This window comes from Malania oleifera, chromosome 3, assembly GCF_029873635.1.
Source record: "Malania oleifera isolate guangnan ecotype guangnan chromosome 3, ASM2987363v1, whole genome shotgun sequence".
NCBI classification, from domain to species: domain Eukaryota; kingdom Viridiplantae; phylum Streptophyta; class Magnoliopsida; order Santalales; family Ximeniaceae; genus Malania; species Malania oleifera.
The window spans coordinates 90,042,464-90,062,425 of NC_080419.1; the positions used below are offsets into that span (position 1 = coordinate 90,042,464).

At 37.6% G+C, this 19,962-nt stretch overlaps 1 protein-coding gene across 1 annotated transcript; it reads right to left on the bottom strand.

Annotated features, from left to right (window-relative positions):
• Positions 1–7,880: 7,880 nt before the first annotated feature.
• Positions 7,881–9,533, bottom strand: LOC131151421 (uncharacterized). The gene is made up of 2 exons (XM_058102666.1): positions 8,631–9,533; positions 7,881–8,570 (listed from the first exon to the last, which is right to left on the bottom strand). The coding sequence occupies exons 1-2, from the start codon at positions 9,531–9,533 to the stop codon at positions 7,881–7,883; spliced, it is 1,593 nt and encodes a 530-aa protein (XP_057958649.1).
• Between the last annotated feature and the right edge of the window lie 10,429 nt (positions 9,534–19,962).

A 19,962-nucleotide genomic window follows, 5' to 3' on the forward strand; every position in this document is an offset into this window, starting at 1 on the left:
AATTGGGTCAGTACCCTGCGCCTGTGCTGTGCAGTGCTTATCTCCATGCCTCCTCATGGGCTATTCTACTGGGTGCATCACGTGCCATGTGGCACAGAATTTGCTGTCCATTTGTGTAGGATTACTGGAACGAGTTTTTTCAACCTCACAATGAATAAAAATCTCACAGATTCTCAAATGGTTTAGGTGTGGATGGGAAATTTGGAAAAGACAGAAACGCTCTGTGCCTTCTCTTCTGCCCAATCCATTTAATTGCTTAGTTTTTACTAATCACTTGTTGTTTAGTATTTTAAACTAATCAATAGAGTGTGTGCAGACCCTTTACTTTTAAGTGGGGGGAAAATGAGCTACTTTGCACGCTAACCTTATGCTTTCTATACTTTATCATTAATTAAAATATTAATAATTAGAATATTTTGTTGTAATAAATAAAAAGCAAAAGTAGGTATTGATACGACTTCATGTGATGGGAGTTTGCTTTTAAAATACTTCTTTTTTTTTTTCGATGCTAGTTATTCCATGATAAACGAATTTATTTAGGTGTTCTTTTAAGTGATTAAGTGGAGAATTGTCCAAATATTTGTAACGGATTCAATTTCGTCACTAATAATTTCGTTACTAAAATTCAGAAAAAATCACAGGAAAATATTTTTCACACAGAAATTATCTCGAGAAAATATTAACGACGATTTCTGCGATATTAATGACGAATTAAATTCGTCACTAAAAAACTCTTATTAGTGACAATTAAATAACCGTCACTACTATTATTTAAAAAAAATTAAAAATAAATTTATTTCAAAGTATTAGTGACGAATTTGAAGATTCATCACAATTATCTCCTTATTAGTGACGGATTTGGAAACCGTTACTAATACGTCTTTTATTTAAAAAAAAAATAGAAAAAATTTATTTTAGAGTATTAGTGATAAATTTGAAGATTCGTCACTATTAACCACTTATTAGTGACGGATTTGGAAACCGTTACTAATACGTCTTTTATTTAAAAAAAAATTATTTGAGAGTATTAGTGACGAATTTGAAGATTCGTCACTATTAGCCTTTTATTAGTGATAGATTTGGGAATCGTCACTAATATATCTTTTATTTTTAAAGAAATAAAAAAATTTATTTCAGAGTATTAGTGACGAATTTGATAATTCGTCACTATTATTCCCTTATTAGTGACGGATTTAGGAACCGTCACTAATACATCTTTTATTTTTTAAAAAAATGAAAAATATATGTTTCAAAATATTAGTGACGAATTTGAAGATTCGTCACTATTAGACCCTTATTAGTGACGAATTTAGGAACCATCACTAATATGTCTTTTATTTTTAAAAATTAAAAAAAAAAATTTATTTCAGAGTATTAGTAACGAATTTGATGATTTGTTACTATTATCCCCTTATTAGTGACAGATTTGAGAATCGTCACTAATACATCTTTTATTTTTTAAAAATAAAAAAATTTATTTCAGAATATTAGTGATGAATTTGAAGATTCGTCACTATTATCCCTTTATTAGTGATAAATTTGGGAACCGTCACAAATACGTCTTTTATTTTAAAAAAATGAAAAAAATTTATTTTAGAATATTAGTGACGAATTTGAAAATTCATTACTATTAACCCCTTATTAGTGACGAATTTGGGAACCGTCACTAATACCTCTTTTATTAAAAAAAATGAAAAATGTATTATTTCACACTTTGCTCCCATTTCTCCCCATTTCCCTCTATTTCTCCCTCATTTCCCGCCTCCCCTCCCGATTTGCTCACAGTTTCCCACATTTCCCCCAATTTCCTACCTTATTTCTCTCTTCGTCGTAGCCCAACGGAGATCTAACGGCATAGATCCGAAACGCAACTCCCCCCAAACCCCACAATCGTCGCCCTTCGAACCGCACATCTGATAGCTTTGACGCCTTCAACGCTGCCTTCGAGCCTCCGGCACCTCCATCTCCTTCACGCGAGCAAGCAAGTACCTCCATCTCCCCCTTCCATCGCCCTTTGCTAGTAATTTCCTAATAATAAAAAAATATATATCTGAAACTAAAGTGAGAAAAGATTTTTAATTTCTGTTGATATGCTGCAAAAATCAGAATTTGAAATCAAAATCTGTAATGTTACTTAGCATGCCCAGTCTATAATAAGGATGGTGGGTCCTTATCCTTGAAGCATAGCCGTAAGTTATGTTTTATGTGTTATCATCATTTTCTACAAACTAGACATCCTTGGAGGACTCGTGGCGTTAGAAGCTTTAATGGAAAACTTAAACGAAGGTTGCAGCCAAAGCGACTAAGTGGGGAAAAGGTATTAAACTAGCTCAGGTTGATCGGAGATGTGAAATTTGGGAAACCACGGACCAGTAAAAAAAGAAAACGCACTGAGTGGGGGTTGAATTAGATAAAGAGAAGCATCTTTTTAGAGTTACCGTGCTAGAAAGATCTTCCACTATGCCACAACTTAGATATCATGTACATCGAAAAGAACATTTGTGAGAATGTCATTTGTACATTGTTGGATATAAATGAGAAGACAAAGAACACCGCAAATGCTCACCAGGATATGGAAGATATGAGAATACGGCCTGAGTTGCACCTATTTCGTGATGGGGACAAAATTCTTATGCCATCAGCTTGTTACACATTTTTGAATGATGAAAAGAATAAATTCTTCGAATGGTTGAAATCAGTGAAGTTCCCGGATGGATATGCATCAAACATAACTCGATACATAAACACGAAGGAAAGGAAGATGTTAGGAATGAAAAGTCATAATTGTCACGTCCTTCTACAATGGGTTCTACCTATTTTCCTTCGTGGGCACTTGACCGAAGATGTTCGCTCAGTGCTGATTGAGTTAGGGATCTTTTTCCGACAGTTGTACTCCAAAAGATCAAACGTAAACGTACTTGAATGGTTAAAGAATGACATTGTGATCATACTATGTAAGTTGGAGAAAATATTTCCGCCAGCATTCTTCGATGTGATGGTTCACCTAACTGTCCATTTACTAAGGGAGGTCATAATTGGAAGACCGATCCAATATCGTTGAATGTATCCGATTAAGAGGTAAATCATAAAGTCCTTCTATAATGGTCACGTGATTTCCTCGTTTTTTTTTTTTCTTTTTTGTGTCTACAAGTCAATAATGCTATGTAAAATGAACAATTTCTTGTCCACTTTGAAAGGGTATGTACACAATAAGGCACGACCAGAATGTTCAATCATTAAGACATATATTGACTGTGAATGTCTTGTATTTTGCTCAATGTATCTACATGATATTGACATGAGGTTCACTTGTGAGGAGCGAAATGCAGACGTTCATGCTATTAATGCCAAAGATGTAGAACCGAGGAGTTCTATATTTTGAGAAAATGTTTGGTCGTTCGGTGCACAGGTTTATGATTTCATTGATATGGACGACCTAAAAAAGACCCATTTTTACGTTCTCAATAATTGTGATGAAATTGTTCCATATATCAAGTACGTGGTTTCAAACTCCTTACTTTGCATTGTATTTACATATCCATATTTATATACTTAGTTGATATTAACATGTACTACTGTTGCATATAGTGAACATAAAGTTGAACTTCTTGCCCAAAATGAAAAGATTATTGACGAAAGACATAAGAAGGAATTTGTCAATTGGTTTGGGAGTCATGTAAGTAATAAATACTGCCTGAGTACAATGCAATGTACGTTTTCACTATTGATGGTTTACTCTTCTAAACTCCTATTTATTTAATAGATAAAAGTCATGTATTACAATAAGGAACCAATGGCAAGTAAATATTTGTACGCGTTGACATGTGGTCTGATGTAGGACAATTCTAGGAACCCTAGTCCTACCAAAGACCCTCTCACAAATGCACATACCAGATACACTTTAAGATGAGAATTTAATTAACTACAATGACCAATATAAATTATATGTGAGAACTACAGGTTGTGGAAAATTCAAAAAGTTATAGGATTCATGTAGACTTGTCCTTAAGGACCTAATCAAGTAGGATAAGATAATTACTTGAAAGAAGGTAAATTCAAGCCTTAGAATTAAGCCTAAACATGCAAATTATATATCCCTAGAATAAGACACAATCAGCATTCAAGTATGAAAATCTTTTGGACTTTGAAGAGTTTGTCTGCAGAGATTATTCAAAGACATGCAATGGATATTTTGAAAAGGCTAATGGAAGGTAAATATCATATTGGCTATCTAGGAGTTATTTTGGTAGTGATTAAAATGAGCTTATTGAAATTATTCGGAATGATGAACGCAACACACTCGAACCTTGCTCGATATCCCCGATGGTGATTCTCGGTGCTTATTGGGGTTGTGATTGATTTTCTTGACTGTTGAAGTAATAATCTCACAAAATAGCTACTAGAATGGTAATATGGAAAATGGATAATGATAATCTCGTGGCCTCTTATCACTCAATCTCCAAAGGAGAAGGGATGTGGTCTCTCACCACTCACTCACAAAGAGGGAACAAGCTTAAAGCTTAAGCACAAGGCAATAAATCTTGATTCAATTCAAAATACTTGATATCCCTAATAACTTACATGCCCAACTATATATATAGATGTTGGAAAAACCCTCCAACCATAAGTAAATAAAATATAACAAGCTTTGAATGGAAAATGATAAAGTGAAACCAAATAGTCAAAAATGTAGAATTTTCAAAATAAACAGTCTCATTCTTCGGCCTTCTAGACATTACATACTTTGAATTATCTCACCTAACATATACCTAATTAAAGATATGGAAGTCTTCTTTGCAACACACTTTGAACCACTCCATTTGGACTTTTCTTGGGAAAGTTATGACATATTTGGTGAGAGGTGTGCAGCTGTCCATGTGATGCAGAATTTCTGGACAAATGCCTACTGTTATTGGGCTGCCAAACCGTGCACAATTTGAATTTCATGGTTTTCCCTATACCCAAAGAAAGGTATGAGAGTCTTCTTTCCAGCGCAATTGGAATTGGGTTATTTGGGCCTCTGTAGATGAAGTTATGCATTTTCTTGTACAGGTGAGCAGTTGCCTTCATCCCAGCGAATGCATCCACGTGACACCATCTTAGCGAATGTTATGTTTGGGGAATGTTGATCCCCATCATCTCTCCTTGGCTGAGAAGAATTCTGTCCCAAAGAATTTTGTTGAAGATACTCAGTGTATAGTTCTGGGTTGAGGCGCAAAACTTCTTCCTTTAAGATCCAACTTCGTTCTGATAGGGGCTTGCCTGTCCATTTGACCAAGAATTTTTTATATGATCCAGCCCGTGTGTGTGTTGTTTTATCATCCAAAATCTTTTCAATTTGCTCAGTTTTCTTGGGTGGAACTAATGGTGGTGGAAAAGGCAATTTTGGCTCTTTCATAGTATCTGTGTCTATAAATGGGGAAAGATCACCTGTAGGGTTAGTATGGCTACGTTCTGAAAAAGAATTGGCTTCAAGAAAAGGAGTTAGATCCTCAACATTAAATACATTGCTTATGCCATAATCAAGAGGAATATCTAACATGTATGCATTAGAGCTTATTTTCTTTAAGACTTTAAATGGTCCCATCTTTTTAGCATGAAGCTTTCTTACCCTTCCTGAAGGAATTCGTTCAGGACGAATTCGAACCATAACCATATCACCTTTTGAAAATTCCTGCAACCTGCGATGTATATCAGCAATAGATTTATAATGCTCATTGCTTAAATTAATTTTCATTCTGATCTCAGAGTGTAAGTCATGTATGTGTTTTGCAAAAGTATCAGCTGACTCGCTAACTCTAGACTCTGGTGGCAATGGAATGAGGTCTATAGGCTTCCTAGGACTATAACCAATGACGATCTGAAAAAGGGCTAAGTCCTTTGGTCCTATTCACTGAGCTATTGAATGCAAACTCTGCCATAGGAAGACATAAATCCCATGTGGTGATATGCTCTCCAACCAAGCAGCGTAGTAGGTCACCAAGGCTCCTATTTACCACTTCAGTTTGTCCATCGGTCTGGGGATGGTATGCACTTGAGAACTTGAGCTTGGTACCTAGCATTGCCTACAAAGTTTTCCAGAAGTAGCTAACAAATTTATCATCTCTATCAGAAACAATAGTCTTAGGAAGACCATGAAGTCTCACTACCTCTCGAAAAAATGTGGTGGCAATTTTAGATTCATCATGTTGTTGCATGGAATAAAATGTGACATCTTGGAAAATCTATCCACAACAACAAATACTGAATCATTTCCCCTCACAGTCCTAGGGAGTCCTAGCACAAAGTCCATGCTAATGTCTTGCCAAGGTACATGTGGTACTGGCAATGGAGTGTATAACCCAGTGTTTTGTTTCCTGCCCTTAGCTATCTGACATGTGCAGCAGTGGGAAACAATTTTGGCAACATCCCTCTTGATACTAGGCCAATAAAACCTATCTTTTACCATAGCAATTGTCTTGTCCCTACCAAAATGACCTGCGGCGCCCCCCGCATGTAACTCTTCAATCAACTGGTCATGTAGAGACGTGGATGGGATGCATAATCTCGTTCCCTTGAAGAGGAACCCATCATGAATGACAAAATCGGGGTGAGTAATAGAAGTACCCTGAAGTAGATTAGAGAATATATCAGAAAAGTCATGACACTGAGGGTATTCATGCTTGATGCTTTCGAAGCCAATAACCTTAATATGAAGTGTCTGCAATGTGGCTACGACTCGACTTAAAGCATCAGCTGCTTTGTTCTCGACACCAGCTCGGTATTTGAGCACAAAGGTGAATTATTGTATGTACTTAACCCATTTTATGTGTCTATGCCCCAACTTCCTTTGAGTATGCAAATAACTAAGGGCCTGGTGGTCAGAGTATAAAACAAACTCCTGGGGAAGAAGGTGATGTCTCCAATGTCGCAATGACTGCACTACAGCATAAAACTCTTTGTCATAAGTGGAATATCTCTATTTTGCCTCATTCAACTTCTCACTGAAGAAGGCAATTGGGTGACCTTCTTGACTAAGCACTCCTCCTATGCCAACTCCCGATGCATCACATGCAACCTCAAATAGTTTTTGAAAATCGGGGAGACATAACACTGGTGCTCTAGTCATCATATCCTTAATATCCAAAAAAGCTTTAGTTGCAGATTTTGACCAAGAAAAATCACCTTTCTTGAGAGAGTTTGTAATAGGAGCCATGATAGTGCTGAAGTTTCTAATGAACCTTCTATAGAATGTGGCTAACCTATGAAAACTCCTTGCCTTATGAATGTTTTTAGGAGTGAGCCAATCCCTGATGGCTTTGACCTTTTCAGGGTCAACAGAAACTCCCTTGTCAGAGACTACAAACCCTAAGAAGATGACTTGTGTGGTCATAAAGACACACTTCTTTAGGTTTGCATACAATTTCTGTTCTCTTAGGACCTCAAAGACGCTCCTGAAGTGGAGAAGGTGATCCTCCCTAGTCTGACTATAGATCAAGATATCATCAAAGTAGACTACTAGGAAGTGCCCAATGAAAGGTCTTAATAGTTGGGTCATAACTCTAATGAAAGTGTTTGGTGCGTTAGTTAAGCCGAAGGGCATCACTAACCACTCATATAACCCATCCTTTGTCTTGAAAGCAGTTTTCCACTCATCCCCTGGTCGGATTCTAATCTGATGGTATCCACTTTTAAGATCTATCTTGGAAAATATTTTGGATCCCACCATCTGATCAAGCATGTCGTCAAGTCTAGGTATGGGAAATCGATACTTGACGGTGATCTTGTTGATAGCTCTACTATCAATGCACATCCTCCAGGTGCCATCCTTTTTGGGAGTGAGAAAGGTAGGACATGCACATGGACTCATGCTCTCCTGAATAAAACCCTTTTCCCTTAGTTCATCCATTTGCCTCGTCATGTTCCTTTAGGTTCATTCTATAATGTGGCAAATTAGGTAGAGATGAACTAGGAACAAGATCAATAGCATGTTGAATATCTCTCATCGGAGGCAACTCACTAGGTGGCTCAAAAATGACATCTTCAAACTCAGAAAGTATAGGGAATACTTCTGGAGGTGTCTCCTGTTCAAGACTCTTTTGCTCGGCTTCCTTGGCAACAACCACATAAACGACCTGAGTTTCTTGACTCTTAAACTCAAAGTCCTTCTTGTTTAGAATATGTAAGGGTTGACCAACTTGTTTTCCTTTCGTCTCCTCTTTCTTCTTGCTTTTTCCACTCTTGGGCTCAAATGGACTGAGAATAATTCTTTTTCCATTACACTTAAAAAAGTAGGTGTTGGCACGCCCATTATGTGAGACATCCATGTCAAATAGCCAAGGTCTCCCAACTAGAATATGAGCAACATTCATAGGCAGCACGTCACACCAAATTTGGTCCTCATACTCTCCAATTTTAATGGGGACTAAACACCTATGGCTTACTGGCATGGTCATTGCATTGACCCATGCAACATTATATGGGTTGGAATGAGGCTCTGTTTTTAATCTCAACTTTTCAGCTGCTGACTTTGAAATCACATTCATACAGCTCCCACCATCTATGATCATCTTGCAGCTTTTACTCCCACACTTGATATAAGTGTAGAAAATAGAAGTACGATGTCAATCTTCCTCTCCCCTAGGCATTACCATAAGGCGTCTCATCACACTTAGCTGCGCATTCTCATCATCCTCACTACTTAGCACATCTTCACCTGCTTCATTTGCAGCATCATATGGTGCATCATTTTCTTCCTCTTCCTCTTCTTCTTCTCTCTCAATTACTAAATTCCTATTAGGGCATTGCTTGGCAAAGTGTTCCTTTTTGTGGCACTTGAAACATACTTCTATGCCAGAATTTTGGTGAGAGGATCCCGTTATCGGGGCTTTCCCTTTGTCCACTGGTTGTTGGACTGTGGGGTTGCTCCCACGAGAAGTGACTTGCCTTGCAGATGCTTGTTTAGACTTATCAGTGCCCTGGATTTTCCTAGGATAGGTTTCATTTGAGGGGTTGCCATACCGCCTTCCCATTTGCCCTTTGTTCATCTGCTCAAAGTCATGAGCTAGATTAAATGCTTGTTCAAGAGATGTTATATGATGGGGAAACATCTCTCTCCTTAATTCAGGCATTAATCCAGTGCGGAACCTAGCAATTTGTTGGCTCTCTATCTCATCAACTCCACACCTAATAGACAACTTATCGAATTGGGTCATATACTCAGAAATAGTCATATTACCCTGGCGCAAGCTATAGAGTTGATCCATAACGCGCTTTTGATAGCTAATAGGCACATACTTTTCAGTGAGCCTATCTTTCATCAAATCCCAATGTTCAATGGGCCTATGACGTAGGCGAGCCTCTTGCCTCTCCACATTCATCCAATGGAGTTTTGCTTGTCCAATCAACCTCATCTTAGCGAATTGGACCCAATAAGGGTCAATCATCCTGTACCACTCAAAGTAGGCATCCATCTCAGCTAACCAATCTTGAAAAAGTTTGGGATTCATTTGACCATCAAATGTAGGGGCTTCTATCTTCACTTTCCTAGTCATGTCCTCGTAAGGATCATGTCGATCCCTACGGTGTGGTCCCTGACCTTGAAATTCATCCAAGTCATATTCCTCATCATCCCAGTATGAGTCATAAGGATCACGATGTTGGGGTCTTCCATAATTAGCTCGGGGAGGAGGTCATCTTGGTGGAGGAGGAGGTCATCCTCTTGGAGAGTGAGGTCGAATCCTCGGGGACAGAGGTCGTTCCCTAGATGGAGGTCTCCCTTGGCCTTCATTTTCTTGTTCTAAGGGCTGCTCTATGCTTCCTTGAGGTGGGTCTTGTGGGTTTTGAGTTTCCAACCTCTCAATTCTAGTTAAGGTCTCTTCTAGGTCCCTATTCAATCTAAGGACTTGTTCTTGGAGATCATCAAGGAGTTATCCCGTTCATAATCAGATCTACAACCTCGGTATGCATTTCCAGACCTAGTTTCCATTTAATGGGTATTATACCAACACAAGGAACACCCAATGGGTCATTCAACCAAAGTAAAAAGGAGGGTCAATCCACTAGTTGAGCTATGTAAACTAGCCAACCTAGCCAAACCTAGGCTCTGATACCAATATGATGTAGGACAATTCTAGGAACCTTAGTCCTACTAAAGACCCTCTCACAAATGCACACACCAGATACACGTTAAGATGAGAATTTAATTAACTGCAATGACCAATATAAATTATATGCGAGAACTACAGGTTGTGGAAAATTCAAAAAGTTATAGGATTCATGTAGACTTGTCCTTAAGGACCTAATCAAGTAGGATAAGATAATTACTTGAAAGATGGTAAATTCAAGCCTTAGAATTAAGCCTAAACATGCAAATTATATATCCTTAGAATAAGACACAATCAAACATTCAAGTATGAAAATCTTTTGGACTTTGAAGAGTTTGTCTGCAGAGATTATTCAAAGACATGCAACGGATATTTTGAAAAGGCTAATGGAAGGTAAATATCATATTGGCTATCTAGGAGTTATTTTGGTAGTGATTAAAATGAGCTTACTGAAATTATTCGGAATGATGAACACAACACACTCGAACCTTGCTCGATATCCTGGATGGTGATTCTCGGCGCTTCTTGGGGTTGTGATTGATCTGCTTGACTGTTGAAGTAATAATCTCACAAAATAGATATTGAAATGGTAATATGGAAAATGGATAATGATAATATCGTGGCCTCTCACCACTCAGTCTCCGAAGGAGAAGGGATGTGGTCTCTCACCACTCACTTTCAAAGAGGGAACAAGCTTAAAGCTTAAGCACAAGGCAATAAATCTTGATTCAATTCAAAATACTTGATGTCCCTAATAACTTACATGTCCAGCTATGTATATATATGTTGGAACAACCCTCCAACCATAAGTAAATAAAATATAACAAGCTTTGAATGGAAAATGATAAAGTGAAACCAAAAAGTCAAAAATGTAGAATTTTCAAAACAAATAGTCTCATTCTTTGGCCTTCTAGACGTTACATACTTTTAATTAGCTCACCTACCATATAAAAAATTAAATATATGGAAGTCTTCTTTTCAACACACTTTGAACCACTCCATTTGAACTTTTCTTGGGAAAGTTATGGCATATTTGGTGAGAGGTGTGCAGCCGTCCATGTGATGCAGAATTTCTGGACGAATGCTTACTATTATTGGGCTGCCAAGCTGTGCACAATTTTAATTTCATGGTTTTACCTAAACCCAAAGAAAGGTATGGGAGTCTTCTTTCCAGCCCAATTGGAATCGAATTATTTGGGCCTCTATAGATGAAGTTATGCATTTTCTTGTACAGGTGCGCAGTTGCCTTCATCCTAGCGAATGCATCCACGTGACACCATCTTAGCGAATTTTATGTTTGGGGAATGTTGATCCCCATCATGGTCCCGATCAACGAGTTAACCGCTACAGAGGTTGCATTGTCAATGGGTTACAATTTCATACAAAGTCCCTCGAAATGAATAGAAGAACCCAAAATTGTGGGGTTGTGAAGCTAGGCACAAAAGGAGATGAAAAAATTGACTACTTTGGTGTCTTGGATGATATTATAGAGCTTAGTTATGGAGCCAATAGACTCGTCGACCTATTCAAGTATACTTGGTGGGACATTGGCAATAAAAAGACTGGGATAAACATGGATGCCTACTTTACTAGTGTCAATTTTAGTAAGACATGGTATCAAAGTGACCCTTTTGTGCTAGCGACATAGGAAGAACAAGTGTTTTACCTTAAAGACACAAAATTGAAGAGTGAATGGCATGTGGTCCAAAAGATTCCTCCCCGAAATTTGTATGCTATTACAGAAGTTGTAGATGGGGAGATAAGTGCTAGTGAGGCTACATTCTAAGAAGATGAGTCATCTATCAGTGTAGTAGCGCAATCTGCTTTCAATGTTATCAAAGAAGGAGTCGATCTTATACCATTGCATAGGATTGATGCCACGATAGAACACGTAGGAACTACTGACATTACAATTGAACCTTCTATAGACGTTCACTTCATCAAGAATAAGGAAACTGATGGGAAAGATGAAACAGGGGTCGAATATTGTAGTGTAGAGGAAGACACTTTAGAAAGTGAGGATGATATCGATATTGAGGACGTATAGGGGGTAAGCAAGTGAAGGTTGTCACCATGTATCTGACATATGTAAATAACTAAAAATATAATTATTATGCATCTATCTAATATTCTTACTTCTTATATTTACTTGTCTAATATTTTGCAGACATGGCACGAGGAGGTCGTCATGGACGACTTCCTTCTAGGCTATCGACTACGTCATCACATGAGGCTAATCCGGAGGCCTCGAGACTGGCGGAGCATGTCCGTGGTCTTACATCACCCCCATTGTCTGAGCCATCCAAACCTCGGCCAAACATGGAAACCACAGTTGCGACTGATATGCAGGGTGAGTTACCGACCATGATGAGCAGCACTAGTAAGGTTACGATTAATTTATTTACATTTCAACTATTGATGGTTATTCACGTGTATGATTAAAATTTTGTTCTTAATTTAACTCTTCTTTCAGCATCTACATCCACGGTGAGGTCAGGTCATGACGCAACGAAGAACATAGTGCTGAAGAAGCACCTGGAGAGGACTAAGCAGCAAATTCAGATTGACATTCCTCCAGGCTACACTGCCTCGCTCAACAATTCGTGCACAGTGTGGACCCAGAAACTTGGCATTATATGTCAATAGTATACTCCAGTCACCACCTTCAACTGGCCGTAGGTGACTTCGGAGCAGCACATAGTTCTTTACATGCGCATTTCGGTAAGTGATCCCAAACCTTTTTTTTTTTTTTTTGCTTTTACTTTTAATATACTAGCCAAACAACTATCTAACATTCTAATTGTATTACCTATGTAGGAGGAGTTCAATATGGACATTCTCGAGGCTGACCATGTGAAGAGGGCGGTGGATGTCCAACTGTGTAGTAAATTTAAGAGCTATCGCTCCAAAATACGCAAGCATTTTTAGACAATGGGAGATCAAGCAGAAGCACGCCCATACAATAAGATATCCCAAGAGGATTGGGAGGTGGTGTGTCACCATTTTCGCAACCCACACTATCAGGTGATGTGTTTGTATTATAATAACTACTTTTTCACATTGATGTCACTAATAAAAAGTCATTACATGTTTTTTTGTAGGCTATATGTGAAACAAATGCTACGAACAGCAGCAAACTCCCTACGACACATTGCGGTGGGTCGAGGTCATTCGTAAATCATCAAAGGGTAATTACTATATATAAAACCATCTGACCATTACCTGACTTAATATTAATGATGTTTTATATGATAATGTAGCGTGATCCTAAGACTAGCGCAGAGGAGCCGCTGCCAGATCTTTATTAGAGAACACACCAACGGCGATCGAGGGAGTGGTGCAAGGGTGCGCAGGGCAAATATGTAAGTCAAAGAAAATATTTAGTTTATTACTTGATTTAAAAAATCAAAGTTGTATTCTTACTTCTTCCTTTTTATCATTTTCATGACTGAAATTAGGCACAGATGGTCGAGCTGAGGGATGCACCTGTTTCAGAGGGGAGTCAGCAAATGACGGATTACCATAAAACCGCTCAATTGCTTAAGGAACGAGTGGGGGGCTAGGTGAAAGGTCTTAGAAGTTGATACATTGCCCCAACAGCAACATCATCTATAGGTGCGATGGCTCGAGCATACATGGAACGAGAGCGTCAAAACGCTGAGTCTCGAGGGGAGGAGATGGTTCGACTGATGCAGATGGTGGAAATGGAGAACCAAGAATTGAAAGACATGGTGTCCACCGTTGTAGTGGAGAATCAGGAATTGAAACACATGGTGTCCACCATTGTAGTGAAGAACTAGCAATTGAAAGATACGGTGTCCACCTTTCAAGCCCAGTTGGAAGCCATGATGAATAAGCAAGCGCAGTTCGAACAAATGATACACCAATCTTGACCAGATGATGCAGGTGGCTCCTCTCATTTGAAGGTATGTGTTGACATGATAGGTCACACCCAATTTTGATAATGACAAATACTCTTGGTACTGATGGTTGTACTAAGGATTGCATACAGGTTCACCCTACGCGTGTACTCGAATTGAAAGACATATCATGATGGCGTGCGGTGATCAAGCAAAAGAATGGAGAAATCTGCGTTGTAATTTGTATTTTCTATTCATCTTCTTCATTTTGGGATGTAAATTTAATTATGGACTGTACACCTATGGCTTGTAATAATTTGCATCATGCATGATAGGTAGGTATGCTCAAATTGATCCTAAATGGACTTTAGGAACCTACACCTAGTGCACATAGTGCCCAACATCACTTATTATATCAGAGGAGTTAAATGAAGTCAAATTGGACCTTAATTGAAAATCTTGTGAGAGGTCGGGTGACCGAACCAGTGGCATTCAAAATGCCTCGGGCGACCGAACCATGGACAAGTCAACATGTTGACTTGTGTTCGGTAGACCGAACTAAATTACACGTATCTTCCTCGGTCACCCGAACCGGTGTCATAATACTTTTCACCAACTCGGGCGCTCGAACCTTTGCATTCATTTTTGGCCTCGGGCATCTAAATTACTCAGTTCGGTTAACCGAATTGTACTTCAGGCACCCGAACTATGGCCTTTTTAGGGAATCGCCTCTGTTCGGCTAACCGAAGCATATTTTAGGAAACCGAACCTCAAAATGACATGTTTGGCTTTGAGTCTGTTCGGGCACTTGGACTGGGCACTCGAAACTCTCGAGTTGAATTAATTTTAACCAAGTTAAAATGGGGTAAACTGGGTTAACTTTTCTAATATTTCATTAAACATTTATAATAATTTCCATTGGGTCCCCAATGGTCATAAATCAGCCCTTGCCTATATATACATGTTCATTTGCAATAATTAGCAAAGATTAGCAAATTGATTAAGGTCAAAACTCTCTCAAATTTAAAAATCCCTTTTTTATTCGATACTACTCCCAAACACTTATACACTTCATTCTTCTTGATCTATCAAGTGTTGTGAGTATTTCTAAAGTACTTGTGCTTAATCTCACTAGCTCATACTCTCATTTGCTATATTGATTGTTTGATTTTTTGTTGAGAGTAAAGCTTTAAGTCCTCCCATCAATTTTATTTGATAAATCTTGTGTGGGAAGACTTAGTGGCTTGTGGTTCTTGCATTGTCATTGCAAGTTACCTTAGTCTATAGTTTTGTATGCAAAAATCATTTTTAAAGCTTGCATTCAAACGTCCATTGTACTTAGTACATTGAGAACATCTTAATAAGGTTGTTTGAATCATCTAACTAGCATATTTGAAACCTTAATCTGATACTGTAATATTCAAATATTGTGTTTCGAATCTTTCTTTGATGTACACTCTTGATCTTGATTGATTATCTATACTTGACTAAATGTTTAGCACACATTAGAGCACTGAGCATATTTACATATCATTCATGCTTGCGTGACTAAATGTTTAGCACACATTAGAGCACTGAGCATATTTACATATCATTCATGCTTGCGTTATTGCTTAAGCTATACTGATGTACATACCTGCTTGTTGAAGAAACATATTTCTGTGTACGCAAAATTGTATTACATTTTTTGTATTCCAGGCATGGGCCTGAAGAGGGAGACTAGCCCTGTTGATTAGTCCAAGATTGGCTTAGACCCGGTTAGGAAAGTTAAGTGCACCATTCTAGTAATGTGTAGATTGAGGTCAGCCCTGTGAATTGACCTAGTTGTAATTGGTGCCACTCCACCCGTTAAGTGAGCATTAGTTGAATCCTCGAGCTTACGAACTAGAGGCAGGGACGTAGGCACAGTTGGCCGAACTCTGATAACATATTGTGTGTGCACTATTTATATTTTTGAAATTTATATTTTCACACGTGTATGTTATATTGTGAATATTGTGCATGATTTAATTTCTGCACATTATATTTATTTGTGCATATTGGAATTGCATAGACAAATCCTAGTTGTTCAATACTGGTTGTTGGACTAGTTGAACCTAGGAAGAAAGTTTAAAATTCCAAAGCACCTCCCCCCCCCCCCCCCTCTCTTATGAGAATACACCAAAGATAACAATATGTAAAACGTAATTTGAACTGCATGTTGGTAGCTCTATTGGTTGTTTAATTGTATTCATATGCTAAATTTTGAATTGTTGGGAGATACTAGAACTTTATTGATTGTGTTGTAAATTTAATTATTTTGAAGAAACCCCAACTCAATCTATCACAGCGACATCACATAATCTAAGTAACAACTTCATGCATAACCCAAGCTGCATCAAGAATGCTTGAGAAGCAACCTTCTGCACAAAATTAGAAAACTTTAGTTAAATTGTGTTTTAACTTTTTCCTGATAATATTTTCTTAATGGATGGTATTTGACGACCTGCTTAATTTCCACATATTTTTTTCCATAATATAATAAAATCAATATCACAAAACTCAACAGATCATAATCCACCTGGACGCGTGGGTACCAGGAATAGATCAGAACACATAACGAAAGCCTAAGCAGTAATATCACAAATACAAAACCATCCATCAAAATACCAGAGTTACTACATCCACTGTTTTAATATACACAAGGTACACAACCCAAAAGATATCTTAGGGTCATCCCACAAAATACATTACCCTATCAAGATACTTACCCTTCTGGAAGGGCAGATCCACAGTACTAGATCAGCGGGGCTTTACTCGCTCTCCTATCTAGGGCTCTTGAAATGTTTACAAAATTTTGGGGTCAGACACCTCTCAGTAAGGAAAATAAATCAACACTAGTGTGTGGCAACATGAGTATTTCCATGTTCTATATAAAATCATACATAAACATATCAGTATAACTGTCTGTATCATATCTGGGAAACATGTATTTTCAAATCATTGCAGACATACATGATTTTCATAAATATAATTTATCTTGTATAACATATTAAGAAAACAATCCTGGTAGTTTAGCTGGCTATTGTCATGTATTACCCTCACATGATTGGATTGTGTGGCCCAAAGGTGGGACCTGACAATGGTTGGCCGACCATTGGTAAGTCAAAAGTACAATCTGTAAGTCTGATGGGTCTCCCAGACCTGGTCCATACACTAGGGGCGCTCACACACTTCTTAAAAACCACATTGACCATTCAATCTCACATCACTTCATACAGTGGTGTTAACACAAATATTATGATCATGATGACCATGGACACATATCAACGGTACCGTGCAAGTGCTAGCCTCGACCAAGTCAACCAGGTTCTGATATCATATAACATATACTAAAACCGTGATACATGGATATTTCATTTCATTAATTATCAAGTCAATCACATCATTTTGCATATATACGTATATCATGAAAATCATCGGCCCATACACCGGTATTTCACATTTTTTACTATAGCTCGGTCCGTACGCCAGCAAATTATATCATAACACGGCCCATAGGCTAGCAAATTATTTTTATAAGTCGGCCCGTACGCCGACAAATCATATACACAGCTCGGCTCGTATGCCGACAAATCATAAACATAGCTCGGCCCGTACGCCGGCAAATCATACACATAGCTCGGCCTGTACGTCAAAAAATATATCAAAATCTCGGCCCGTACGCCGGTTTTCCATTATAAAATCCATATCAATAACACATCCCCAGAAAGCATTATTTCATAACAATTTCTATTTATGCTACACTAAACAGGTTTTTCGCATATTTAACATACCATCATTTTTAACAATATTTTCCCAAATATAAATCATATATAAATATATTTATTTCCCTGAAATCAATTGCTATAATATTATACATACTTTCCATAAAAATACTAGTTTATTTTATCCCCTTACCTATGTTCTGAAAAGCTCCTAAGTCAAACACTCCTGCACCCGCAGGATTCCCCGCTCAACACCTCGATAACAGAATTTTTCAGAACTAAAGTATAGTATTTCTACGCGTACTACGCTTTCTACAACTATCAAATATGCAAATAATGAGTAGAAAGTCTTACCCTAGATTTGGGATGGTTTCCAACTCAGCCCCACCGACGATCCAGTCCGGCAAATTTGCAGAGAACTTTCCTAGGAGCGTCGTGGTGGCTTCAGATCGTCGAACCGGTAGAGAATCGGCCCGAGATCTTAAAGAGAAGGGTAAGGAACCGAAGGGTAAGGAACCTCGTCGACGAGTCCTGTAGAAAGTTTGTTGACGATCTTTAACCCTCGTCGAAGAATTTCAGGTTTCCACAAATCCTCTCTCGGTATCTTCTCATCGACAAATCCTGTCCTCGTCGACGAGTCCCCTGTGTTCATCGATGAGGAGCTGAAAAATTCCTCAGGGTTATCCCATCCAAGATGCAACATTGTCGATGAACGCTTCACGTTATTGACGAAGTCGACTGCCTCCTTCTATTCTTGTTTCCATTTCCCCTTTCTTTTATTATTTAAATACCATTATTCTTCGAGTCATTACAATTATGTTATATGAATTGTATATTGAACTACTGGAATACATGCTTGTGTTGAATGCCAACTGCATGGTTAATGCAGTATATTGTGAATTACATGCTAGAAGTGGATTTAGGTTATTGCATGCTTGAAATGTTTTATTTTGTGAAAACAACTATGTTTCAAGTACATGTTTTATGGGAAAATGTCCAATTTATAGACGGCATGCTGCCAAAATTTCATTAAAAGTTTTCCAAAAAAAAACCATGTACGTACAAAGATAATTATGATAAATATATATTAAAATATTTTTGAAAGGATGAGTAAAAGTTAAACGAAAAGTCATTTCATTAAGCCCTGAATTTGGGATTGTTGTTTTGATATTTTTGTTTGCTTGTGCTGATATTTGTGTTCTTAGTGGACGTTTTGGTAGTGAGTACGCTTTCTAATATAAGTTAAACAGCAATTTTGTGTAGAAGTAGCATTCAGTCATCAGAAGGATTACCTGCATATTTTTTGCAATGCCTCTTTGTGATAATGCCCAAGAAAGAGCCACCAAACCAATTTGCGGAGTTCTGATATTTGATCCTAGAATGACAACCTACAAAATTCAGTTTCTCCAATTTCTTCACTCAATATAAGTCTAAACATAAACTTTCTAAACTTAATTAATTTTTTATTAAAAAGAAAAGAAAAGAAAAGAAAACAACCAAGTAAATCATCTGCACAAGAAATCCATCAATTCAACAACAAAATCTCATATTATGGATCATATAAATTTCGTTTTGAAGTTCCTACTCTATTCACAAACAAAAAAAAAAATGAGACTAAAATATTGCAATTTCTTGATTAGTGACTATATAGTTTATATAAAAAATGAAAGCATTACTATGGCCTTCAGTTGGTGTGTTTTCGTGCTATTTGACCTATCTGCATCATCAACCATATCACTCTCAACAGACCAGTAGCACTATACCAAAATCTTATTAAATCAACCTAAAGACATGATACTATGATCAATGAGGATTATTTCTACATCCATCCACAGCTTGAAGAAAGTAGCCAAGCAATCTTAATTTTAAAACACCAAGGATTCTTTCATCTGGCCCCTAGTTCAAAGCAATACTTACTAATAGTTAACAATCTTTTCCACCTCCAAAAAGAAATTCTAGTATCTTTCAAAACTTATATGCACCACCAACGTCAGAAGAAAATTAAAAAACAGTTACTCTACTCCTGATAGAAAGTTATTATACTCATTTATGAAGGCAAGTGTGTTTTCTAAATTTGTTTAAGTACAAAACTAACTAACTAACTAATCCACTAATGCAAGAAACTACAGTGACCAATTCAATTGAACAAAATTGAATTAAAACAGTTCATAAATTCCTTTTTCGTGGCATTAAGCATCTTAACCTCTGAAATTCATTATAGCCACACTCAAAAGAAAACGTACACTGGATTTAAATACATTGAATGGCCTC

What these genes read in the sequence shown, in the direction of transcription:
- LOC131151421 (XM_058102666.1), bottom strand. Translation starts at nt 9,533, where the DNA reads ATGACTAGGAAAGTGAAGATAGAAGCCCCTACATTTGATGGTCAAATG. An exon ending in GTGTGATGAGACGCCTTATG is followed by an intron (nt 8,571 to 8,630) that starts GTAATGCCTAGG and finishes ACTTATATCAAG; the next exon opens with TGTGGGAGTAAAAGCTGCAA.